The sequence below is a fragment of the Eubalaena glacialis genome, chromosome X, assembly GCF_028564815.1.
Source record: "Eubalaena glacialis isolate mEubGla1 chromosome X, mEubGla1.1.hap2.+ XY, whole genome shotgun sequence".
Taxonomy (NCBI): Eukaryota; Metazoa; Chordata; class Mammalia; order Artiodactyla; family Balaenidae; genus Eubalaena; species Eubalaena glacialis.
This window is the reverse complement of record NC_083736.1, coordinates 10,331,224-10,357,810: the sequence shown is the minus strand read 5'-3', so window position 1 is coordinate 10,357,810 and position 26,587 is coordinate 10,331,224. Positions and strand designations below refer to the sequence as shown.

The 26,587-nt window shown below is 43.3% G+C and overlaps 1 protein-coding gene across 1 annotated transcript in view; it reads right to left on the bottom strand.

Annotated features, from left to right (window-relative positions):
• FRMPD4 (FERM and PDZ domain containing 4) overlaps window positions 1-26,587 on the bottom strand; it is a 174,482-nt gene that overhangs the window by 70,602 nt on the left and 77,293 nt on the right. The window contains exons 2-3 of the mRNA XM_061178868.1: window positions 24,568-24,728; window positions 19,945-20,047 (exon numbers count right to left, since the gene is read on the bottom strand). Of these exons, the coding sequence (XP_061034851.1) occupies window positions 19,945-20,047; window positions 24,568-24,728 (264 nt within the window). The remainder of the gene's footprint in view (window positions 1-19,944; window positions 20,048-24,567; window positions 24,729-26,587) is intronic.

Sequence of the window (26,587 nt, the reverse complement as noted above, 5' to 3'; positions counted from 1 at the left end):
CACCTTTGTCTGCTTAAGGTGTCCTTGGGAACTCTAGGATGTGTTGATGGAAGCAGCAGGAATAAATCAAGTGCAAGGACGGTGAAAGCACCAGAGGCAATCAGTATACAGAGCACACATGCGGATCCCAAGGGCTTTCACTCCCAACATCCAGCACCTGGACTTGACTCTTTGTTCAAGAAATACCCTCAGGCTACTAAGTCGTCATTGCCCGAGAGCGTGGAGGGAGCGTGGTGAGCTGAAAGTACCTGGGAATTTACATTTCCCAATGGGCAGTCCCTAAACAGTGACTTGTCCAGTGGTGGAGTAGAATTACAAATGTTCTATCTGTCTGCCTCTGATGGGACAACTATTAGGTGTGACCTAGGCACTGCCCAGAACTCCCTTGTGAAATGAGCCAAAGTTATCCACCTGGGACTCTGCCTGATGCGGCATCTTTGTTTGGCTTCCTCTTCTTCCAGGTCTTACTTTCCCACTCCCCTAACTATTTTTCCTGGGAACTCTTCCCTTTAGGTCACTTGCACATGGATTCTCATCTCAGGGTCAGCTTCTGGGAGCCCAACCTGTGACAGTGAACAAGTGCTTAATGATGAAAACCTGGTACTTTCTCTATAAACTGTCATTTCAATCCCACGTCTTGGTGGTCAAACTTTGGGTGAACTTCTTGTGGAAGGTATACATAGACAAGTCCGGCTTACTTGAAAAGTTTAGATAAATGCCATTCGACAATTTCTGAACTAGAAAGAGCAGGAGAAGAAAGCGCAAAGTATTTGGAGCTTTGCAAGTAAACCAGAAACAGACCAGACTAAAAGCAAAATCTCCACGGCAAGGTCATGCTGGGAACGTTTTCTCTCCATCAAAACATACTGAAATAACCATCATTAATAAGGATCATTCTCTCAAAAGAATGACTGGAAATGTTCCTTTAAACCGAAGAAATGCCAATCTGCATTACTCTTACATAAAGATTTCTCTGAGCAAAGAGGTAATTACAGCCTGACAGATGCCTAAAATAGCCTTGATTCTGTGTTTCTTTTTCAATCCAGAGGTGGGCAGATACCGCCCTGGTGCCTCTCTGAATTATAGCTTGTAAAACTTAGCAGAAAAAAATGAGATCTACTGAATCGCAATGTTGACGCTACACAAGCCTTGTAATACCTTCTCCTGCTGTCTCCTTTCCTCAGTATCCTTTAAGCAAATGAAAAGTCTAAGTTTGCTTCTCCAGTGGTAATGGTTAGAATCCCTTCTTGTGTTGAAAACGGTGCTACACGGTTTCTGCGTGGTCTGGTACAACGGTTCTCAATCGGTTCACGTGGCATCCATGTTCGACCCTGGGCTCTGCTAGTTACTGGCTCTGGGAAAATACATTCCTTGAGCCTCTATAGCCTCAGTTAGAGCATAAAGAAAACCTCTCCTGTGAGTCCACCGTTTTGTGAAGGTGAACGGTACCCTTTACTCGTATATATTAATCATGGAAGAACATACAGCATGAAAATAAGACTGGCAGCAGCAATACCTTCAGTGGGTCAAGTATTTCCCACACTACTTTACGATACTTTACTTTGCAGGAAGTCAATTTTTTAAATCTAGGCTTTGATGTCCACACGTGTAACATTCTCAACATTTGAACTTCATATAGCAACTCACAAATGTATCATAAAAAGTGGTCTGCTATTCACATCCAAGAGAAAAAAAATAAACATTCTGTTCTCAACAGAGCAGCTATGTTGTATTTTTCCATAATATATGATTATTTCCTCTTTATTAAAAAGAAAGCAGGGGTTTCCCTGGTGGTGCAGTGGTTGAGAATCTGCCTGCCAATGCAGGGGACACGGGTTCGAGCCCTGGTCTGGGAAGATCCCACGTGCCGCGGAGCAGCTGGGTCCGTGAGCCACAATTACTGAGCCTGCGCGTCTGGAGCCTGTGCTCCGCAACGAGAGAGGCCGCGATAGTGAGAGGCCCGTGCACCGCGATGAAGAGTGGCCCCTGCTTGCCGCAACTAGAGAAAGCCCTCGCACAGAAACGAAGACCCAACATAGCAATCAATCAATCAATCAATAAATCTTTAAAAAAAAAAGAAAGCAGGATTTTACCTGAGCCTGGGAGAATTACTATTTGTTTATATTTGTCTGCTAGGTCTGCTAGAGAATTACTCAAATGAAAGTATTATATGACCGTAAGAGATACTGAATGTTTATATGTACTTTTCTAAAATTAAAACTTTTTGATAAAATTTGTAGCCACTGGAGGATTATGTCAAGTTGCTAAAATAGATTTTGAACATCCTTGAGTTCTCCCATAATAAGAGAGAAAGCAATGAGGACGGCAAAGCCAAACCCAGGGACAACAACCCCAGCACAGCTAGGTGGGGAGATATCTCTATGAGCGCCAAATAGGAGCTGGTGGAGATAAACCACCAAGGCATCTCTGTGGGAGATAACGGAGGGAAGGAAAGGGGCGCTGATGACTCGGAGACCAGAAATACCCCGGAGTGCCTACAGGTCCTCACAAGAAGTTGGAGATCCACCTCCAGGGGGAATGTGCTGCAGACACCCCTCATAAACAGGGTGACAGCCACCAAGGCAGAGCAGTGAGGCACAAGCACATAGTTCCCTGTATAATTGCCACTCTGATCCTGTAAGAGCGAGAGGTAGCATCCACATTGGCTCTATTCTGATAAGGTGGATGTAGCACATCAATCCACAACAAATGGGGGGAGAAATTAGAAAGTTTATGAAGAGCAGAGGTAGGTCTTATAGGCAATAACATGAATTATGAGTATAACGATATTAGTTCAAATCAAATGTCCAGGGAGAGAGCAAAAAGGCAAAGAAGAGGTTACTTAGCTAATTTCAATAATGTTCATAGTAAGAAAGCAATAGACAATAGCCAGAAAATTTAAAAGGTGAGTAGGTGGTGGTGATGGGGAACTAGGCTATTACACAAAGGCATTAGTCTAATGACAGCCATTAGAACAAAAATATACATCTTCCTAATTACTGTGTATGTGTGTGTGTGTGTGTAAAAACATGATGATATGATGTAGCAATTGGTAGGAGACAGAGCTAAGTGAAAAAAGCAAAGTGAATAAGAGTGTGTCTAGTTTACTACCGTTTCTAAGAATGGAGACAGATTAGAGTATGTGCTCATATTAAACAATGCAAGAACGAAACACAAAATAAAATTTAAAAATAAGTGTTACATATGTGGAAGGAAACAGGGAGGAGGGAACGGAGACAGAATTTACACGTACTTCTTTGAATATACATTTTGTAGATTTAACTTGGGAATCATGCAAATACACATAATTATAAAACAAAGTTAAAGAAAATCCCTAAAAATTGCTTGCTAAATGAAATAAAGAGCCTGTGTATCCAGTTGGTGTCATGGTTATAGTTATACATAATTTTCAAACAAAATCAAACAAAAGAGCCATCCCTAACAATTGTAAGTAAAATGAAATAATTGTACCTGTGAATCCAGTTAGAGGAAGAATGACACAGAGAGGAACTATCTCAAATGATTTTAAAACAGTATTTTGAACGTCCATGTGGGATATGCCACAAAGACAAATAGGACTGCAATAAAAATATCTTAAAATGTGTTCGGTAATCAGGTTATTTGCAGTAGTGCTGTCATTCTGAGGCTGGTGTGTGGAGAAATGATGATGAGAATTGGGACACACAGTTTGAGAAAAAGGAGACAAAGATTTAAGACAGATGAGGTTACATAAAAACCTTTTGTCCTGAATTTGAATCAGACATGCTGGTATGAGCTCATGATGTATTTTATCTTGGAAAAATGTACACAAATGTCTTCGTTCTGTCAATGAGCACAGTAGCACTCAGATTACTAAATATAGTTTCCCACTGGAAGGAGTCATGGCTCCTTGGAGAAATGACAGATTTCAGATGTGGAGCAACAAACACACAAGCAGGACCTTGAATATCTTGTCTTATCGGAAAGTCAAAACACTAAAAGAGACTATTAGGGTCCTATTGAGAGGACTCAATAGCACTCTGGAATAGGCTCTCACTTACCAAAGAGGAGACAAACTGAGCTTCAACAAGAAGAATAATATCAGTGGATTTAAATAATCAAATATACTTAAATCTATGAGTTCATAATGATACTTTAAAAAAACAACAACAACAACGTGGTTTTTGGGAATGCCAATGAAACAACTGTTTTGAAAACTGGTTTTGAAAAGTGGTAAATAACGGGACAGAATCAACTGGTTGTCCTGCCTTTCATATGAACTATTCCTCAGGGTAGCCAAATACTTTCTCTTTAGAGTTATTCAGCTTATAACTGAAGAAGAAATGATGGAATTAGAGTATCACCTTTTTCTAATCATTCATGAATTGACAGATCTCGGCAAAGATTATCAACGGTTGCTTACATCACAGAAAGAGATACAATCAGACACCATGCACCTCTAGAGGATGAAAATACATAGCATCGGGACAAAGTGAGAGAGCGGCATGGACATATATACACTACCAGATGTAAAATAGGTAGCTAGTGGGAAGCAGCCGCATAGCACAGGGAGATCAGCTCAGTGCTTTGTGACCACCTAGAGGGGTGGGATAGGGAGGGTGGGAGGGAGACACAAGAGGGAGGAGATATGGGGATATATGTATATGTATAGCTGATTGACTTTGTTATAAAGCAGAAACTAACACACCATTGTAAAGCAATTATACTCCAATAAAGATGTTAAAAAAAAAAAGAAAATACACAGCATCCTCCATAAGACAGCAGATCAGATTCTTATAGGAAACATCGGAGGACAGATCATGTGACATGACACTCAGGGCCACAGTCAGCAAAATTCAGCCTCTGGGAATCTCTACAGGACAAAAAATTTGTTTCTTTAAATATACATAAATTATTTTGAAAGACAATAAAAAGAGATGGAAGGAAAATCTACAGATTAAAAGAGTCTTAAAAGACATACTGACAAATCATAGAATATGGACTTTATATGGATCTTGATTCAAATATACCGCAATAAGAAATTATTTTATGAGACCATGGAAGATATTTGAGTACTGACTGGATATTTGATTCAGAAAATACTGTTAATTTGTAAGGTGTGATAATGCTATTGTGGGATTTTATTTTTTATGAAGAATGCTATTCCTGAGAGACACATACTGCATTATTATAGATGAAATGATGCAATGTCTGCAACTTGCTTCAATGTCATCCAAGGGTGGGGAAGTGTCTTGGGTATGGATGACTGGCCATGAGTTGATGGCTACTGAAGCTGGGTGATGGGAACATGGGTTCACTACGCTATTCTCTACACTTAGGATCCTGTTCAAAATTTTCCACAATAAAATGTGTCCAGAACAACCTGCAGCCATGAGTGACTAGTTGTAGTGGCAGTTGTTTCCATTCTTTTAATAATAGCCACCAGATTTCCTTTGCAGAACCAACCTCCCCACTCTTAGGTACTGATAATCCAGGCGGGGCTGATCCCATCTCCACTGCATGACCTGGACCTAGCCCCTCTCCCCCAGCGCCCCCCAGCCAAGGCAGAGTCCACTCTCTGAGCGCCAATCACTTGTTTAGGAGTGGAGTGTCACCATACCTGGCCAGCGGAAGTCCCGTCTGGGAAGTGTGGGTGGATTTAGTAGGAAATGGTGGTCTTTCACCCACTTGGGCTGTTAGGCTAGTGGCATGCAAGTCTAGAGCTGTGGTTTAGCCTTACCACTACTGGAGAGAGGGCTCCAGAGAAAGAAGCCAGGGCAGGAAGTGGGCGGAGCCAAGAGATGGAGGGCGAAGGATTCCCAATTCCCTTGTGCCTGATCACCTGCACCCCACATCCTTTTGAGTTCCACCAGCCAGCAGATTCCCTTTTTTTGTTTAAGCCAGTTTGAACTACATTTCACTTCTACCTGAAAGGCTCTTATTAATCACAGCTATGCTACCTTTAGGACATACTGTATATTTGAGGGCCTAAGGAGAGGGACTTCACGGGGAAAGAAAATAAATTACAGGGGAAGGCTACTTTTAAGGCCCTCCCACATATTTTATTGCTTTGCCAAATAATGGAAACTGGTACCTCACAGTGTTTAAGAAACATAATACACACAGGAAATTAAAGGGTGAGAAATGTGCGTTTTTTTTTTTTAAATCTTCGCACTTTTGGAAGCTTTCTCCAAATGTGGTATTTTTTATTATAAATCCCAAAAGAGGTTTCCTTTGTTATTGTGTTTAGCTATTCAGTTTTAAAATTACCAAGCTCTAAGTTACCCAAATACCCTGAAGTGCTCTATTAGAAAGAACATTCCAAATGTTATTTCCGGAATTCAGAGTAAGCTGATGTTGTTGATTGGGTTCACTGAAGAACAGTCTGTTCCACCTCTAATATCCTTCACTTAACATTAAATATAAATGAAAACACCCTGGGGTAGGGTTTTGGAGCATGTGATGAAAACTCAGCTCCGACATGCTACTTGGAAAAATCCAAGAATGCTCAGCCCACAAAGCAATCCCATTTATTAGACACAGAGATGTAGACTATTTTGTGCATAAAAATATAAATAAAACAGCAGCAAGGAGCTAAAAGGGAAAGAAGGATGTTTAACAGTGATAAGTTCTCACATGGGGGAAAAATTAACAAACCTTTTGTTTTCAAGGTCCTTTATTATTTGACCTAGAATCGGTAACAAATTTCACCTTGGTTGTTTAGGCTGGAGATTCTCAGAATACAAAAAAGCAAAGATGTTGAAATAAAAGTGAAATCCTATTTGGAATCATAACACATTACAATTGCTTCTGTCTAAATGACAAGATCTACAGTTTTGGGGTACTTTTTTGTCTAACCATATATATCACATGGAGAAAATGAGTCTATATTTTATCTTTTAAGCTGTTATCAAATGGCTTCTTGACTGCTTTTTAATGTCTACTACATGGTGGTATATAATTTGGCACGCTTAATAAAGACTGATTTAAAACACATAGAATACTAATAATAAGCAAAGGTGTTGAAATTAAGGCCAATTTGAGAGACATGAGCTCATATGTTTGTATGTGGAATTGAAAAGTATTTCAGAGTGGAAAAATGGCACTAAAGAAAGTGCCCATTTTCCTTGCTTCTGCATTTTATCCAACATTAAAACAAAAGACTAGGTAGTTTACACTAGTTGTAAGAAATATCCCATTTCTTTGTATTTCTAAATAATGTACCTTTACTCTGAACTCCATGCCAGTTGGCTGGTGGGAAACATTCTCAGTTTTGTCTTGGGAGAGTTCCCCTCTTGCCTGGGTCATGCAAGGGTCCTGGGGGTGTTATTCAGCTTTCACTATTCAGGAAAGATCCTCTGGTGGCTGAATCCACACATCCACCGCAGACTGGCCTGCTCAGTGTCTAAGGGTCCCTTAGACAACAAGCGGCAACAGGGAGTGGACATTGGGCTGACTTCCTGGCTTCATCAAGTATTGCTCAACTGACCTTGACCAAATTACAGAACTTTCTAGTAGAGTACAGAGCCTTGCATTCAGTTAGCAGTTGTCTAATCCTGTTTCCTTAACCATAAATTGAGTCCAATTACCCCCAGTCACAGAGATGTGCCAGGATTTGTGTATGTGGCCCAGAAAAGGTCTTAGTAAATGGTGGCTGCTTTCCCTTTTCCTTTTTTTTTTTTTTTTTTAAATTTCAGTTCAAGTGCCTCTTTCAGCAGCTTCTGTTTGCATGAAAAAACAAGGTAGCAAAAGAGTGTCAAGGGAGTACAAAATCTATCTCTGTATCTTACTTGTTCAAAGAATCCTTTTCTGCCTCAGATTTTAAGCCAGTACATTTTTATAGATCCTATTTATAACTAAAATCCACTGTCCTACCATTTTATTTATGAACATGGGGGTCTCTGCTACCACACCAGCTGGGTTCCCAGAAGGGAGAGGGGTGGATCTTGATAATTGCTACCTCCCTGGTCCCTGCTCCCTGCTCCCTGCTCTGTTGCTCGGGAACAGGGACAGGACTTGCCTCATTACCTCTCTCCTCTCTTCTCAATCATCTCATGGGTATTCTGCCATCTTGGAACCTTCCACCCACTGGAACCATTCACCTGCAGGAATTTGAAAATTGCACCCTCTTGAGAAAAAGGTAAGATGTGCTGACTACTGATCACAGTACGCTTAAGCTGGAAGCATCTCATGTCAATCATCTCCAGTGCTCCTCAGTGGGGTACGGGCATCCCCAGTGATTGGGGAGCACCACCAGGATTTAGGGGATAAGGCCACAGATGTTAAATGTCCTGCCATTCAAAGACAGAGAGAGCTGTACAATGAAAAATGGTCTCAGATGGAACGCCTATGGTTCCCCATCCCCACCTTTTGAGGGGTGAGGACTCTCAAGCTGTTACACGCTCATATTGACAGAGCTGGTTGGGAGACGCCTGGTGTAGAACCATGATCTTCTCTCTCCCAGGTGCAGGTCTATTTTGCACTACCACACTCTCTGCATCTTAAGGACAAGAAGGGGGCACAGTGATAGTACACAGCATGGATGCTGATGCAGTTACAAAAGGAGAAGGATGTTTATCTTAAAGTTCATACGTAAACGATCACATAGGGCATAAATATAACCCTTAGAACCCCATACAGAAGGGTAGCAAACACTGATTTTCCCAGAGGAAAGACAAGTTATTGAGTTTAACGTAAAACTAGAGATCATCTTAAGTGTGGACATAAATGTGATTCTGGTTATGTTCGGTATATGATGTGACACTCGATTAAGACATGGGGGGCAGGTTTATTCCAAAAGGAGAATTTAAACCACTTACCAAATACCTTCTTTCAAATCTGTGAATGGAGACTAAGGTGACGTGAGGAGATTGAGAACAACGAAGTCAGTAGAAGTGAGGCAGACAGAGATGATACAGTAAATGCTACTGATGGAGTGATGGAGATGTTTGGAACATATGATGTGTCAAGGCTAAAATCAACACAGTACGCAAAAGCATGAGACAAGCAATGGACTTGCTTCTGGCTTGAAATGTGTGTAGGTAGATTCATCCATGTGGCTGCCTTCTTGCCATAGGAAGGGGAGCAGAAGTGCTGTACCCCATTCTGGGCCTGACCTGAAGAAATCTTCCATGGCCCTTCCAGCCTCTTCCCCTTCTGCATTTTGACGGGGACAAACCAGGAGCTAGGTGTTGAAGATGGCAAAGTCACAAAAGGGAGAGGGTCTGAGTTAGGTCCCCAGATTACCCCCTTAAGGAGAGCTATCCAGCAATCAGGAGTACCCATTCCATCAGGAATTTATGTGATTGACAAATTCCTATTGTGACTGAACCTTTGTATGGGTTTGTATTTGTTACAGCAGCTAGTGCTATCTTAATCCTGGTCCCTGTCATTAAGAAAGACTGGGACTTCCCTAGTGGCGCAGTGGTTAAGAATCCGCCTGCCAATGTAGGGGACACGGGTTCGAGCCCTGGTCCGGGAAGATCCCACATGCCGCGGAGCAACTAAGCCCGCGAGCCACAACTACCGAGCCCATGTGCCACAATTATGGAAGCCCACGCACCTAGAGCCCGTGCTCCACAACAAGAGAAGCCACCGCAATGAGAAGCCCACGCACCGCAACGAAGAGTAGCCCCCGCTTGCCACAACTAGAGAAAACCTGCGTGCAGCAATGAAGACCCAACGCAGCCAAACATAAATAAATAAATTTATATTAAAAAAAAACACACACAGACTTGTGACAAAGACAAGTTTACATATAACGGTAACACTGTGTGGTACAGATTATAATAAAAATATATGTACAGGGGAATTCCCTGGCGGTCCAGTGGTTAGGACTCTGCGCTTTCACTGCTGAGGGTCTGGGTTCAATCCCTGGTTGGGGAACTAAGATCCCAAAGCTGTGTGGTGCAGCCCCCCACCCCCACAAAAAAAAATACACACACACACACACACACCCCCCTCAGTGCATCAAGACATGGGAGTAATTAACTACTTTGGGGGGTGATTAGGGAGGATCAGGAAAAGCATCACAGGAGTCTTTGATGTTTATCTATTTGTTTGTCTCATTATTTTTTTCCCTTCTCTCTACCATCCAAAAAAGGATTTTACGTGCCCAGGAAGTTCATATCATTTGCTTTATCTTTATTATTATTGCTGGCAAAAAAAAAAAAAAAAAAATGTCCAGCACCCTCTGCTTTATTTTTCTGCCTCTATGTCCTCTTATCTTCAGATCAAGTCTCTTTCAGTTTCACTGGTTTAAGTCAGGGGTCGGCAAACAACAGCCTATGGGCTAAATCTGGCCCACACTCGTGTTTGTGTAAATAAAGTTTTATTGGAACACAGCCATGCCTGTTTGTTTACATATTATTTATGGCTGCTTATATGCCACAACGGCAGAGTTGAATTGTGACAGAGACCGTGACCTGCAAAGCCTAAAATATTTACTATCTGGTCCTTTCCAGAAAAAGTTTGCTGACCCCTGATTTAGGTCATTCCTAACCTAATGTCAACCTCAGGAGGGCACACGCCAATAGACCTGCATCTTTCCACACCCCCTGCGCCCATTTGACACGACACTCTTGTTCCCGCCACAACACACTGCACACTTCATCCCACTGCTGCACACCTGTGTGGTCCCCCCAAGTCAAGTTCACTGCCAATCACTGCTGGGTTCTAGCACCCCAGGGATGAGCCCTGGCTGCCTTTGCAAACCCTGAGTTTCAGGGCTTTTAATTGTCCCCCAAGTTATCTTTAACCTAAAAGATGAGATTTCTACCCAGGATCCTTTCTGGTTTTGGGGGACTTCCGGGTTTGTGCTCCAATCTCCCAGGAGCAGCAATGACGGCATCTGACACACAGAGACCAGCTGGTGACAAGTCACAAAGCGCTCCCCTGTACATTACCTCCTTCGACCCTTCGACAAAGCCTTAGAAGTGCAAATTCTAAGCGATGATGCTGATGGAGACCTGGGCAAAGACAACAGTAACTCAGATTTATGAAGAGTTCCTCATGTGCTCTTACCCTGCTAAGAGCTTTACTCACTGTGGTTTACTGAACTCTCACAACAGTGCTATGAGGTAGGTCTTCATTTTATAGGTCAAGAAACTGAGAGTTATAGAAATTAAGTCGTTGCCCAAGGTCACACACAGTTAATCTAATGCAGAGGCAGGACTTGAATTCAGATTTTTCTGATTTCTACACCACATGTCTTCTCAATGGGTAGCAGGACAATATTTTGAAATATTCACCGCTGTTCACCTCCATGCCCATTTCTTTGCTCTGCTTGGTCAGCTCTATTTCTTTGACCATTTGGTCAGCCAGACCACAAAACACTCATCACTGCAGGACAGGGTTGTTACAGAAGAAAGTAGAGAAATACATAATAGGTTCCAGGAGCTCAGGGCTAGGAAGGATATTCGATAAATGAGAGTGAAGCTCCCTCCTCTCCAGAACGGGGACTAGTGAGAGGCTGGGGGAGATGGAGAGAGTCTTGGGGCGAGCAGAAGAGCACCAACTTGTGGGTGCCTGGGAAAGGACAGGCGTGCTCCCCCTCTTTTGAGAAGCTGATCCTCTGGGAAAAGTCACTTAGGAACCGCCACAAAGCCTTGTGGGATTAAAGAGCACAACGACGGTGTCTTCTTTCCTAGTCAGAACCCGGAAGGTGACAAGATCCCGGAGGGAATTAGCCCTGGAATTATTCAGTGTTCCAGTATGGCTCAGGAGGGGCAAGTGCACCCAAGATGACAGAGACATGGCTTCAGAAGGGTTGACAGCAGTGGACAAGGAATGACACAGTAGCTCCCTGCCTACGTGAGTGATCAAAAGCGGACCAGATGGGCACAAAGATATCTCAGCGAATTCTAGTGAGATGGATGATGTGGCCAAAGAGGGGACACACTTCACCTCTCCCAGTGCCTCCTCCCATTACACCCCCTCCCCCCAAACGTAGACTCAGCACCATGGAAAATGGGATGAATTGACCATACATTAGGATAAGGATTTGAAATAAAATCTGGATTATTACAGATAACAGATAAATAACAATACACTTCTTGCACATCTGAGTGTGTGGCCTGAGATTCTTGCCAACCACACCCTCCACTGTGTTGCCTGTAAAAACAGGATCTGGGGGCTTCCCTGGTGGCGCAGTGGTTAAGAATCCGCCTGCCAATGCAGGGGACACGGGTTCGATCCCTGGTCCGGGAAGTTCCCACATGCCGCGGAGCAACTAAGCTCGTGCGCCACAACTACTGAGCCTGCGCTCTAGAGCCCGCGAGCCACAACTACTGAGCCCAAGTGCTGCAACTACTGAAGCCTGTGTGCCTAGAGCCCGTGCTCCAGAACAAGAGAAGCCACCGCAATGAGAAGCCCGTGCACCACAAGGAAGAGTAGCCCCCGCTCGCCCCAACTAGAGAAAGCCCACACGCAGCAACGAAGACCCAACGCAGCCAAAATTAATAAATAAATAATTAAAAAACAAACAAACAAACAGAAAAAACAGGATCTGGCTTTGAGTACCTGAGACCCTCTACTGAAATCTCTAGGGAATGAGGCTTATACCTTGATCCCAAGCATGTTCTGATCACAGGCTCACCAGGATAATTTTTTTTTTCTTTTCAGCTACTTATACAAAGGGCATGGAAGACTTTATAAATTTGTAGTTCTAAAGGAACATGGCATAAGGCCAATAATTATCTTCATTTTTTTTCTTAATACAAGTAAGGTACTTGTTAAGTTAATACAAGGTAAAACATGCGGTATCGTCAACCATATGAGATAACTGAAAACATGCCCTAGTTTAAATTTTTTTCTGGTTCTTCCATCTCCAACATTTATTTTCCATACATGAGTCGCATAAAAGTATCTACAGTAATGGAGAGATTTAATGAGAGAGTGGGAGATGGTTATGAAAATCTAAGGGACATTAAAATAATCTGGGTGAAGTCATTTTTCTCATTCATTTTCATCATATGTCATTATAACCTTTATGAACTATGGACTCAAATCCTTTTTTCTACACTATCCATATTAGAACGTTTTCCCACACTTTCCATCTTCTAGAATCGCCGACTTCTTTCTCCCCAGGCTCTGTAATTTCCAATTGTCAGAAAATGTGTACACTGCAAGTGTGTATTAGGTGAGACCACAATCTGTAGTGTCAGCATACCAAGGGGCTGCTCCTTTGTGTTTCCACTGAAAGTGCTTGCTGGTTTTACTATAATAAGGCTTTATTATATCATACATCATCATGCATATTTTATGTGCAGGATGCTCAGTAGATGTTTTTGCTTTGTTTTTTTTACTACGCAGCACCGTGAGGCATCTAAGCCCAGCTGAAATTAGACAGGAAGGTGACCTTCTGAATATATTCTTCTGCAGACACAGTGGTCCTGGAACATGATCTGATTTGACTTTCCATTATCATTCTGATGAGGACGGACTGACAAAAAGACAGATCTCATTGTTAGATGTGTCCCTTCTAAATGGCTTATTTCACTCTTAAGCTTGCCAGGCTCCCGCTGACCTCAACGAGCAGGTACTCCTGAGTGCTTCCTACTAAAATCAAGGCAAATGTTTGGCCAACCTGGAATAGGAGACAGGCTATTTTTGTCTAATCCAAAATTGGAGTGGAGCTGTCTATGGGGTGAAGGCACTAAGACCCAGGTTCTAGAGCTCATTTCCAGCTCTGTTGTTTGCTGGGCCCACCAAGTAAGGACTTGATATGCCAGATAGCCAGCTTGGTCCCAGTAAGTTGTATTGGCTTTCTTCAACTCCCACTGCATGCCCCCCTCCAGGCCCTGAGCAAGTGCCCAGGTTGAGTAAGTCCTTCAACCTCTCTAAGCCTCAGTTTCCACTCTGTTATGTGAGTACAATTAACAGTACTTGCTCGCTGTTGTGAGGACTACACATGATGAGTGGGTTAAGAGCATTCACTCAGGAGCCAGATTGGGTTTCCCTCCACCTCTTACTAGCCATGGGATCTTGGGAACATCCCTTACCCTCCCTGTGCCTCAATTTTCCCATCTTTAAATTAGAGTAAATGGGTAAGCATTGTACCCATTCACCATTGTGAGGATCGAATGAGTTTTAATACACAGAAAGTACTCAGGACAGGGCATCGTAAGCACCACATAAGCGTAGCTGGTCTTAACACTAAGGAAGAGCGTTTAGCAGAAGGTTTAGCATAGAACAAGGACTTAAGACATGTTAACTCTCATCATCATTATTAGTTGGGATAATAGCAATTATTATTATATTTATATTAGTTTATATTATATTATATATTATAATAATACATATTTTTAAGTGTCAAAAAGTTACCCTTAACAGTTATACACAAAGCTTTGATCTTGATTGTAGAAGTGAGTTGGCTCATTGCTTTTGTAGGGATGTAAGTGTTCCAGGAAAGTACAAGTCCTCCCGAATAATCTTCCTGGTCTTAAAATGAATATTTGACATTGGTTGGCATGTGTTTATGTATATTAGTTACTTAGGTAAAAGGAATGTTACTAAAAACTAGTGTTCTTATCCTCTGTGAATTTAAGTAGTGATTAGTAATTTATCATCTATTTTTATTTCTTATAGTTACTTTCTTATCGGAGGAACCCTACTGCTCCCCAGAAAAGCTCTCCAATTCCAGGTTATTAGTAGAGAAGCGGTGAGAGATGTGGGCAACCTTGTGTAGATGGGGCCATAGCTATAGCACTGCTCATTAATTAGATCGGCTGGAATAGTCAGCTTAGGTGGTAAGAGAAGACAGATGGAGGAATAGTTAGCTGCCCCATTTCAGAGGAGGGGAGAAGGCGGAACTAGTTTCCAGTTCAAGCCTTGGGCCTTCTTATTATGGGGTGGGCAGCCCTCAGCTTCTACTGCTACAATGGAAAGGGAGCCAGCATTTCCAGAGTCAGCTGCTAGGGCTCTAAAACTGGGGTTGGCCTCAGGGGGGTCAAGGAACATTCTGATATTACACGCAAGACTATGTATACATGTGGATTTTTCTGGGTGGAGGTATAAGTCCATGGTGTTTATCAGGTTCTCAAGTGGCTCCCGAATCCCAAGAGACTAGCACCTCCCGCCTAACGTGAGCCAGATTTCTGCTGCTGCCTTGATGAGGTGATTGAGGGACGGCGGGAGGAAATTTTGAGACTGTGGTCCAGGACGGCATCTGGGCAATGGATATTTCCATGTCTGCCAGCTAGAAAGGGAGTGTCCTTCAGGAGGGTCTGGGGCTCCCAGAGACAAGGGGAAGATCTATTTTACGACCCTCTCTCCATGCATAAACCCGCCCTTCCACGCTGGGCCAACGGCTACCCTTTACCACATCACTACATCCCTGCGCGACCTTGTCCACCCCTACCAAACATTCCCACCCAACACCACCCGCCCCCCAAATATGGTGCAATTAACTAGAAGTCTCCTCCTTGAGGGCAGGAATCATGTTTTAGGTATTTATACATTCCCAGTACTCTACATGACATTTGCTACTTGTTAACGCTCACTAATTGGGAGCACTGTAAATTAATTAAAGAAATTAATTTAAAAAATGAATTTAATTGGATTGGCTAGCCTTGGGGGATGGAGCATGATTCATAATGTCTATGAGCAATTATACGCCATAGTTTTTAAAAATAAAATTTTGGAGACTGTTTTAAGTTAATTTGTCTAGTTGTGAAAAGCCAAGGGAAATTATCCTTGGATACTTCTAAAGAAGAAAGATATGGTAATTTGCAAAGGGCATGAATTCTTCAAAGATTTCACTCCTCCACCACTACAAAGTATGAGTTAGAGTTAAAAATTTAGAAAACTATGAAATGAACGGAACTCATCTAATTTCAGTGCAGCAATTATAGCTCTTTTTGAGGATACATGAAAAAACCCAAATGTGGTTACTATAGCAGTAAATTGGTCTCCAAGAAACTCTTTCATTTTCTCAAGAAAAAAAAAATTTTACAATAGAGCAGCCAAATGATAAGAAAAATAATCCACAAAGAAACATAAATGTATCTGGAAACAAAAAATGATCCATGAGCAAATGTGGCAATGGGAAAAAAAAAGAACAAAATAAGACCAAACCACGTAGGCAAGTAAATGGATGCCAATTTTTAAAGAGAGAATTTTATAGTGTTATTAAAATGATGAGTGTTTTCCCAAATTTCCTCAGTGGCTAAGAAAATGAGATATTTTATCAAACAGAAAGGGAATTTATCTTGTGTAAGATACAGATGTTAATATTGGCTGAGAAGCCTAATAAAAAAGAGATTATTTTACAAGAGCTGAATTTTCAGGTTAGTATACATATGGCAGATAGATGACTAAACTAATGGGAAGGCACAGGAAAATTTTCTAATGGATGAACTTTTTCATTAGTGAGAAGAAATACATTATTTCAAAATTCTGGTTTAATGAATTTGAAGGTATCTGCTCTTCAACACAATAACTCCACAACCAGCTGCATTTCACCTCTGTGAATTGCACTGTATCACTGGACTTAGATTTATTTGGTTAAATAAAGTACCCTGTTACCTTTATAAAGGTAAATTTATTGCCTTGAGATTAAAAGGGAGTAAGTTTTAGGATGACGTGTTCACCATCTCAGTAGCATCTGGGCCGATGTGTTTTTATCACCAGCAAAATCCTTTCAAATCTGACAATTCCCTCAAGTGGCCAATGGGGGGCTTGTCTGTCTTGAGAGGTCCCACCTGAACAGGTGTCACGTAAGCTCCCTGAAGGCTTTGGCTCACCTGTCCCCGTGGATGGGGTGCCTAGCTTGGTGGCCTGCATCTATAGTAGGTGCCGGAGAACGTGTGATAAATCGGTGAATAAAATGAATGTTTTTCGGAGGGATGGATTCATTAGCTGACATTCAAACTCACAGAACAGCTGTAGGAGGGCTTGGGGAAAACCATCTAAATCGGTCGTTTCCGAAGAGCGCTCTTCAGAGCACACTCGCTCCCAGCACATCGTTAGTGGGCACCTCCTATGGGCCTGGCATTGGGCCAGGCTGTGGGGACATGGCAGAGGACAACACAGACAAGGTCTCTGCTCTCACGGAACTCGGGATCCAGGTCACCTGATTCTACAACATCAAGCATCATTCCTGATTCAAACTGTGTCCTTGTCATCCAGCAGTGAGACACCAGCCAAGGGACACTCAGACCACATTCTAAAGTCAACTGCAAAAAAATGGGATTCGCCAGAACTTTCCAAGAGGAGGCCCAAAGTGGTGAGCTACTGCCAGCCACCTCCTCCTCTTCCCCTCTCCTTCTGGAAAGGGTTGGGGAGAACCATGGAGCTGTGAGAAGGCCGCAAGGCTGTGAGAGTTCACGTCCTCCCCTCCAGGATGAGGTCAAGTGGACATCTTGAAGAACAGCCGGTCTGGCTGGTGCCGTACCCAAGAGGTCTTGTAGGAAAGCTAGTGCCAAGAGGGTACCCTCCTCTCCTGCCACCAAAGAACCCAGAGATGAGCCTCACAGAAGAGCCAGCATGTAGGTACTGGGGACGTGAAGGGAGGCGACAGCCAATGCTAATCAGAGAAGCCACAGTTCACCCAGAGAGGGCTCAGCTCTCTCTCCCCCACTCCGGGGATGGGGAGGGGATGGGTTGTGACAAGGGCAAGAGGGTTTTCTGTACCTGCTTAAAAAGGATGCGTGATTTCCACGCCAACCCATTTCAAACACAACCCCGTCATCAAGTATGTGGGAATCTTGTTTTAATCACAACCCCATCCGGAGAGAAATTCTCTGCGTATATGATTTGGGGTTTTAATCTAAATCTGACTTAACCAAAGAAAATGTGATTGGTTACCTTAATATTTCCTAAAGTGGGGGTTAGCATACCTTTTCAGGCAAGGCCAGATAGTCAATATTTCCGTCTCTGCGGGCCCCAGCTCTCTGCCGCGAGTACGCAGCTCTGCTACGGCAGGGAGAAGGCCTTCTTAGATCATACGTAAATGAACAGGTGTGGCTGGATTCCAAGAAAATTTTATTTATGGGCTCTGAAATTTGAATTTCATATGATTTCTCTGTGTCACAAAATATTCTCTTATTTTTTGCCCAACTCTTTAAAAATTGCAAAAACCATTCTTAGCTCCTGGGCTGTCCGAAACAGGTGGCAGGCAGGCTGGATTTGGACCGCAAGCTGTTGTCTGCTCTCCCTTCTTTTAATTGGTTCATCTATCCAACAAATCTTCATTGAGCTCCATTACACAAAAAGTCCGATAGAGACTTTTGTTTACAGAGATGCCATTTTCTTCCACGATGCATTAAACCAGAAGGGAAAATCTTTTTTGGAAAAAAAATCTTTCTAAATGCCCTGGAAGGATGGCTAGGACATGATCACATGCTTAGATGGCTTTTTCTCCATTTCTGTCCTGCAGCCAGCAATTCAGTCCCAGCAAACACAAACAGAGATAGTTTATTTCTTCTGTCATCCTCTGAGCACAGAAATCAACAGGACTGATCACAGAAGCGCGCGCCTAGGGGACAACACGATGACCGTGCAACCTGTCATCAGCCCCAGCGTGGCGCTCCAGGATGCAAGCCCACATAAGGCTCAGAGCCCGCCCGCACGAGGTGTGTTCCCGCTGACATCCACACGCATCTCAAGAGAGAAGTGGTTCCAAATGGTCACACTGCAGCTCCCTCCCAAGGGCACAAAATGCAGCATCGCTCCTGACCCTTGTCTTCCTGGTCCCCAGGAAGAATGGCGGTGAGTGCCCCCGGGTGCCCAACACGAGGCGCAGTGCCCGCTCCCAGGTAGGCACTTCCTTTAGAGATTTGGACACCCCAGTGAGGACAGGCACTTTGCCAGCCAGCTGCGAAGGCTCCTCTCTCTGGAGCCTACACTAAAGTAGGGTGACCAGGCCAACCATCCGGGGACGGAGGGCCGTCTCAGGATGTGGGCCCTTCCCTGCTAAAAGTGGGACGGTCGGTTACCCTAAAAATAAGCCTTCTCTATTTCTATTTCTCTGTCTTCTCACCCTCGTCCCAGTTCTTCCCAGGAGGTGTGACCATCCAGCACTTCAGTGTAAAGCAGAAGCTGAACTAGGCTTGAGAAAGCAACTTTCTCCAGAAAACCCCAGAAATACTCTACTTTTTGCCTCTCTCAGGGTACAGATGTACCTTTTGTTATGAGAGAGCATAAATGTTCGAAGATCCCGTCCTCGGTTTGAAGTGTTCTGAGAGCCTTAACTTCTGATTCCATCTCGCCTCAAAAGATCCGTTTATAAAAGACAGATGTCACGCAAGCCAGTCAGTATCCCCCAGTGCCCCGCAGCACGAGGGGGTCCACTCATCTAACAGACACAGCTTCATTTGGAAAACTTCTAAAGACCCCTTTTGCCCTCAATTCACCATGGGGGTATAACTCTGGTGGGCTTCGAAGAAGATTCTTGACCAATATTTTACCATCACATAAAATACATTTCTGGCGCCCCCGTAAGAGTATCACATAACAAATCATGTGCGTCTATGCTGAAACTAAACCAATAAACCAAGCACATTTTCAAAACTGTCCTACTTTTGATCTGACGATCCTTTTTCCTTTGTTGAAGATTTCAAAATTCAGTAATGAGTCAGTCAAGTATGAAAAATCGGTGAACTGTATGTTTGTGTAGCCATGGGATTATGTTTAGAAAAGTACTGCATGCTGATCTCCTTGATTATGGAATATCAATGTGTTAGTAATTTTGGAAGGAAACCAAAACGCAACCCTTGGACGGAGCAATGGAAATAGGACTATTTCATTCGGCCTACGCACCCCGAATGTTAACAGAGCGGGCGAGTAGGTGTCTGTTTACTTAGCCTGGTTTTTTACATTAGAGGGCAGTGTCAACAGCATTTCCAAGGTGAACGTGTCAGCTGGGGTTCCTGCCCCGACGTGGCCCATGGGAAGCCCTTCCTCTGTGGGGTGAGGTCTCAGAGCTGCGCAGCCGCCGGACGGGGCCCCGGTGAGTGAGTCGCCTACCTGACCAGGTCGATGACCCGTTCCCTCGGCGCGGCACTAACTAGCTCATCGTTGATCATTACAATCTGATCTCCCGGGATCAGCTTGCCTTCGGAGGGGCCACCTGGAGACAAATGAGAGCGAAGAGCAGGTGAGAAGACCACTGGTCATCCATCCATCTGTAGCCTCCTCTCCCCGTCGTGATTCCTTGTGAGCAACGGGCGCTATCAGCAAAAACAAAAGCCACCCAGAGAATGGGTGTTCTCTCCATCGTCCTTCTCGACGCTAGACAGAACCGGGGAGGGGCGAGCTTTGGAGAAGCTCCTGGGGCCCAGGCTGCACCCTGGCCAATGACATCAGAAGCTCCGGAGGTAGGACTCACACATCAACATTCCTCTCAAACTTCTCAGGTAAGGTTGAGACTGGCAATGCTTCCCATACTTTAACAGGCTTATGAATCAATCACCTGGGACCCTGTTGCCCTGCAGACTGATTCCGTAGGTGAGGAGGGGTGCGGGGTGACATGTTGCATGTCTCACAAGATCCCAGGGGCTGCTGAGGCTGCCAGCCAGCTGACCACACCCTGAGTATCGGGACCCTTAGAAGAAGGTATTCCCCCGACAGGTAGCCAGTCAGTTGGGTTGATCCCCGGCAGCCAGAGTCGCGACCACCTGAGCACACCTGGATTTGAACACAGTTGTATTTACTTACCCTGTACAACCAGGGAAATGGCACTCTGTGGCGGCCCGTAAGGCAGCTGAACATGAGGGTGCTAGGAAGGACTTGTAGGATTGTGTCTTGAGTTACATGCTTTGGGAGGAGGGTTCAAGAAAGTGGGACTTTGCTCTCAGCAAGTGGGGGTAATTCTATCATGAGCATCTTAATAATTCTTGCCTAAAAGGTGGGAGGAAGGAAGCTGGCATTGGTAAAGCAGCAGCAGTCCCCTGTGTCAGCTAGGAGATGAGGGCGTTTGGTCATTTCTGTGGTTTGGACTGTGCTGGGATGTTTGTGGCGGGGCTCACGTGTGACCACAGAGGACTCATGTTTTTGTCTTGATCCGTCACAGCCTCTTCCAAATGTTTTTCCAAGGAGGAGGTAGAGAACGAATATTTGTTGAGCATTTATTGTGTACCAGGCAACAGGCTAAGTGTTCTAACTAGTAACCTCTCTAAATGCTATAATCCCTTCCATATAATGACATAGCTGAGGCTCACACAGGGGCAAGAATTGCCTGGAAGGGTTGAACTGGATGTCAGCTTAGGTCTATGGACACTTCCAAGTTCAAGGTGGCCAACATCTCTTTTGAACTTGCTCCTGTAACTCAAAAACTGGTCACTGCCAGGTCTCTTGACACATAAAGACACAGCTGCATGAAGCACACATCTGTATTAAATAAGACCTAAAAACAAATACTTCGATAATATGGATTATCTTCACATGTCTAATGGAATTACTCCCCAAATATTGATCTGGTGCTTTATGGTACTGGGATTTTAATTTTATTTCCAGAGGTCTATCTGGATAATAGGCACAGCTGAAATGTTATCTTTCGAATATTATCACTTTTACTTCATTTAGTAATTGAAACGAACACTTCACAGCCAGGATATGGAACTCACATTCATTTCAAGATGAGGGAACTGAGATTCAGTGTTTGCACACATAAGGAATTCTGAAAATCACTTGAGGGAGTTTTGATGACGATTGGATTACATATGAGCAATGACTCAAATTCAGTCAAAGAAATGGTTAGACGTCAGATGCTGGTCAAATACAGAAAAATCTCTGAACTAACTGTTTGGAGAGTGACGTTAACTAGTACTCTGATGAGAAAACCATGTGCAGATGAACAGGGCTTAGTCTTACATTTGACCTATGCTTCTGATCAAATGGAAATACTCTCGTTTGAGCAAGAATTATGGGAGGAAGCAACACACAGTTCCTTCCAGAACATGAAACAGGGGCACACTTCAGAGAACGCCCATGCCCTTTACTCTGAAGGCTGGCTTGTCTACTATAGAAAAATCTAGTCTTACCATTGGAATCACTTATCATTGGAATCACTCAGTAGAGTCATTTTATGATAGACACAGTTTATGTGACCAGCATTTTCACTCATAAACATGACTGGAAACAGTGCTCTTTGACCTTAGTTTGCACTTTTTCTATTCTTCTCAAAATTGTCGAACAGTAGGTGAGAGAGTCTGACTCTAAGGAAAGTTGAGGGCAAGGAAGGGAAAAGGATGAAGGAACAGTAAGGCGATAAATACAAGAAAGCGAAAAACCAGACCCAAATCTCCAGTTAGCTCTGGGGAGGACACACACTTTGGAGAATCCCATAACCAGAGATGTTAAAGTGTCCCACTGTTACAAAACTGCATGCTAAATGGGACACCATTTAGGAAAAAAATATGTGTACACACACATATACATATATATACATGTAATACATTATATATATATATGTATATATATATATATGAGATACATAATATATGCAAATGTATGCACAGAATTGTCTACTATTATATATATGCTCTCTCTATATATGTTAATAATGGTTAACTCTCAGTAGTAGGAACTCAGGTGATTTTTTAAAAAACTCTATCCTCTATACTGTCTACATTGTTTTGTTTTTTCAGGAAAGCATATGGATTATTTCATTATTATAAAAAACAACAAATCTCTTTTATTTTTGAGAATAAAATTCTCAGTTGCATTGAGTTCAACAACTATGATCTATAGCTAATGAAATAAAAAGCTCAGCAGACAAAGTAAGAAGTTGTGTGGTGAGGCAGTGGTAGGAGTGAACAGGGAAGTTATTCTTTTCTGCACAAGTCTAAAGGGGTTGACTGTATTTGCAGTGCTTGCCCTGCGGCAGAGTGTGTCAAAATGAGGAAAAATGGAATCAACTTTAATAATCTATACTAGCTCACTAGTTGGCTTTCATTTCCCTTAATTGACAGACTCAACTGGCCAAATATTTTAGAGTTTAATAATAATAAAAATAATACACATTCCTGGACTAAGTATGTACCTGGCACCCTTCCAATGCATTTCATTCCCTCCCTTAGCCCTAGAAGGTAGACACTATGATCCTCATTATCCAAAGGATATAGAGAAGTTACATCAAACTGAAATGTAGGGGAGTTATCGCGGAAGCTAAAAAAAAACCTAATAAGGAGCAGAGGCAGGATTCAAGTCCATCAAACCCAGGAGGTCTGATGCCATAGTTTGCGCTCTTGACTACAGCATTTTACTTCTGAACTTTGTTACTGATTTGCAAAATCCTGGAGAAAGACAGCATAGAAGATACTTTCCTTTTGTCTGAAAAAAAAACCAGTACAAGTCCATTAAAATAAGTATATAAATACATATAATAAATAAATATTAGAGCATTGTTTCTGGAAGGCAAAGGTGGCCCACGTCAGGCAATGGCACCATAGTCCAGTATATTCAGCTGTGTTGATAGTGGAAAATCTATATACTGAGAATGACTGAGACCAAGTACATTAATTACCTGACCGTATGGTAGAATTTAAGAGATTTGCCACACACTGTATCAGTCAGCATTTACTGTATAACAAGACACCCCCAAAACCCAGTAGGGTTTCCTCTCATGCTTATGGGTCTTTGGAATGACTGTGGATTGGCTGATCAAGGGCAGGCTTGGCTGGGCAGTTGTGCTGTACACTGAAGGTCAGCCTGTACTTAGCTCTAGGCTGCAGGCTGGTTGCCCCACGTGTTCATTTTGGGGCTTGGGCTGTGAAGGGGTAACAGCCACTTCAGGGAAACTCTTCTTATGGCCGTGGCACAAACCCAAGAAACGAGCTCAACTCCGCAAGCATATTACAAGCCTTTGCTTATGTCATCTTTGCTAATATGCCATTGGCCAAAGTCAGTCACCTGGTCCGGCCCAAGAGCAATGGGGTGGCAAAATACATTCTACCTCTAGTGGGAAGGGAGGGGAGCACATCTTTGTAAAAGAATCCAACCACCCCAATGATCTAAATCAGGGGTCCCCAAGCCCCGGGCTGCAGACTGGTACCGGTCCGCGGCCTGTTAGGAACTGGGCCGCACAGTAGGAGGTGAGCGGCGGGCTAGCGAGTGAAGCTTCATCTGCCACTCCGCATCGCTCCCCATCGCCCGCATTACCGCCTGAAGCATGGCTCACATGACTGCCTGAACCATCCCCCGCCCCGTCCGTGGAAAAACTGCCTTCCACGAAACCAGTCCCTGGTGCCAAAAAGGTTGGGGACCGCTGATCTAAATTCTAGAGAAACTTAAACACAACCTTCTGCTTTTTCACTAAGGAGTTCGTCGGGAGCTTACTGAAAACAGCACCGTGTCTGCCTCTTAACGTGTGCATTCATACATTAAGAAGTGGGTCATTTCCATGGTTACAAATGATGGATCAGTGTTTTCCTAAGTCTGGCGATATGATGGATTTGGAAGTTTAAAACCTCGTTTGCAGAGCCATTTCTGTCCCTCTGGTGGTCTGGCTCTACCCAGGTGATGGGAAAACTCAATTAGACTTCATAGCCTGAAACAGAACAGTATTAAGCTTGTGAAATGGAACAGTGGTCATGCTGGCAGGAGGTGGTGGATGGTCCCGGAGACCGAGCCTTGGGGTTGGGTGCTTACCTGGTGTTACTGAGCGGACGACCACTGGCTTTTCACTCCCTGCCACGAAACCAAACCCCAGCACAGGGTCCCTCCTCATCTCCACCCTCCGAGGAGCCGGAGGGATGATTGGGCAGCTCTCCAACCGAGGGTCGTCAAATGGGATTGCCTGTGTCATGTGACTGTGGGAAAAGCACACAAAAGAGAAACTTGGCATCAGTGTATGTGTTTGGCAATGGCCCGGCGACCGCATCCTCTCTAGTTGTAAAACCTTCTATTCTCTGTTTGGTAGAGAGTGGGGAGGATGTGGGGAGACCCACTGTCATGCTTCTCACATGGCTGCCTTCTTCCTTGAAAACTCTAGGCCCACTTCTGCTTGAGGCCTTCGTACTGGCTGTTCCCCCAACCTGAAATGCTTGTCCTGCAGATGTGTGTATGACCCACCCTCACCTCTCTCAAGTCTTTGCTCAAATGTGAGCTTCTGAAAGAGGACTATTCTGGTCACACACTTTAAAATCACAGCCTTGCCTCCCCACAACCAGATCCCTTCACCCTCATCTACTTTTTTTTTTCCCATAGAACTAATCACTTGCTAACGAGCTGTGGAACCTACTTATTTTGATGCTTATTTTCATTGTTCTGCTCTCCATACTAGAATGTAAGCTCTGTGATGGCAAGGAATTTTGTTTGATTCACTGATTTATCCCAGGTGCCTAGAACAGTGCCTGGCACGTAGTGGATTCTCAATAAATAATTGAATTAAACAGAGAAAAAGATATTTCTTTGTGGAAAACTATCAAATTATAACTGATGTGCTGAGAAAGAACCTCAGAGGGTTCTGGACATTTAGTGGGTAACGCATACGGCTTTTGGCTCCAGTGAAATTGAAGTGATGGGGATCGTTTTGGTGGCAATAGGTTATCCTGGTGTCAAATACAGTCCCCCTTTCCAAAGAAGTTGAAGAACTAACTCTTGGCATTTCTGTTCCAGAGGGACTTTCAAATGATTTAAATGAATCTTTTTGTTAACACTTAAACTTCAGAAGTCTTATCAATAATCCAAACTTGAAAAATGTACAGCATTCAAAAATTTTCAAAATGCTTCCACGAATAGCTCATTTGATCCACAAAACAACCTTGAGAATGAAGGAGCGGAGCAGGTATTATTATCTGCATTTTGCCAAGGAGGAAACTGAGATCAAAACAGTGGCTTATTGTTACTCAGGGCCCATGGTTGGTATGCCAGAGAGTTGAGTTGAAAATCAACTTCGGTGACTCTTAATGAAGTCTTCACTCATGCACATCATCCAAGGCAGACTTCTTTTGGGGAAGAGTTATTAGTTTGAACACTAGAAATCTCCTTAAATATGTAAGCCAAGATTATTTCAATGACACGGCCTTAATTCAATTTTTTTCCCACTAATCTTCTTCAATAAGTAGAAGAAGATCATTTTAAAATACCTTGAAAGATGCTACTCCATATGCCATCTGGACAACATATCGTTCAAATGTAATAAAGAAGGACAGAGAAGGAGGAATCCTACTGTCCTTCAGTGTAATGAGTAAGAGTTAAGAAAAATCATTGAAAACCCGCTAAATCTGTCCTTTTGGCTTATATCGCTGGCTAGGAAAATAAAAGTTTAAAATCCCTTTGAAACAGAAAAGAAGGAAATGTCTTTTTGATTTAGCAGTTTGTGATCTGGAACACTAGGAAAAAGAGAAGTGTTAGTTGCTAAGGAACCCATTGTGTGCCACGTGCTGACACTCATCTGTTACCGTGTTTCATCTTCACAGCCTCTGAGATAGAGGGAGTTTGACCCCGCCCACCTCCTCTTTGTAAATGCCCAGAGAGGAAGAATAACTGGGCCAAGGTCACACGCTTCTCAGGTGTAAGCCAGGTGCGATTCACACCAGGTCTTCTGATTCTGTGTCACGTGCTTGACCAGCTACATAATTTGCAAGGACAGTACAAAATGAGAATGCAGGGGCCCTCCTTCCAACATGATTAAGAACTTCAAGACGGCAGAAGGTGAAACCCAGCC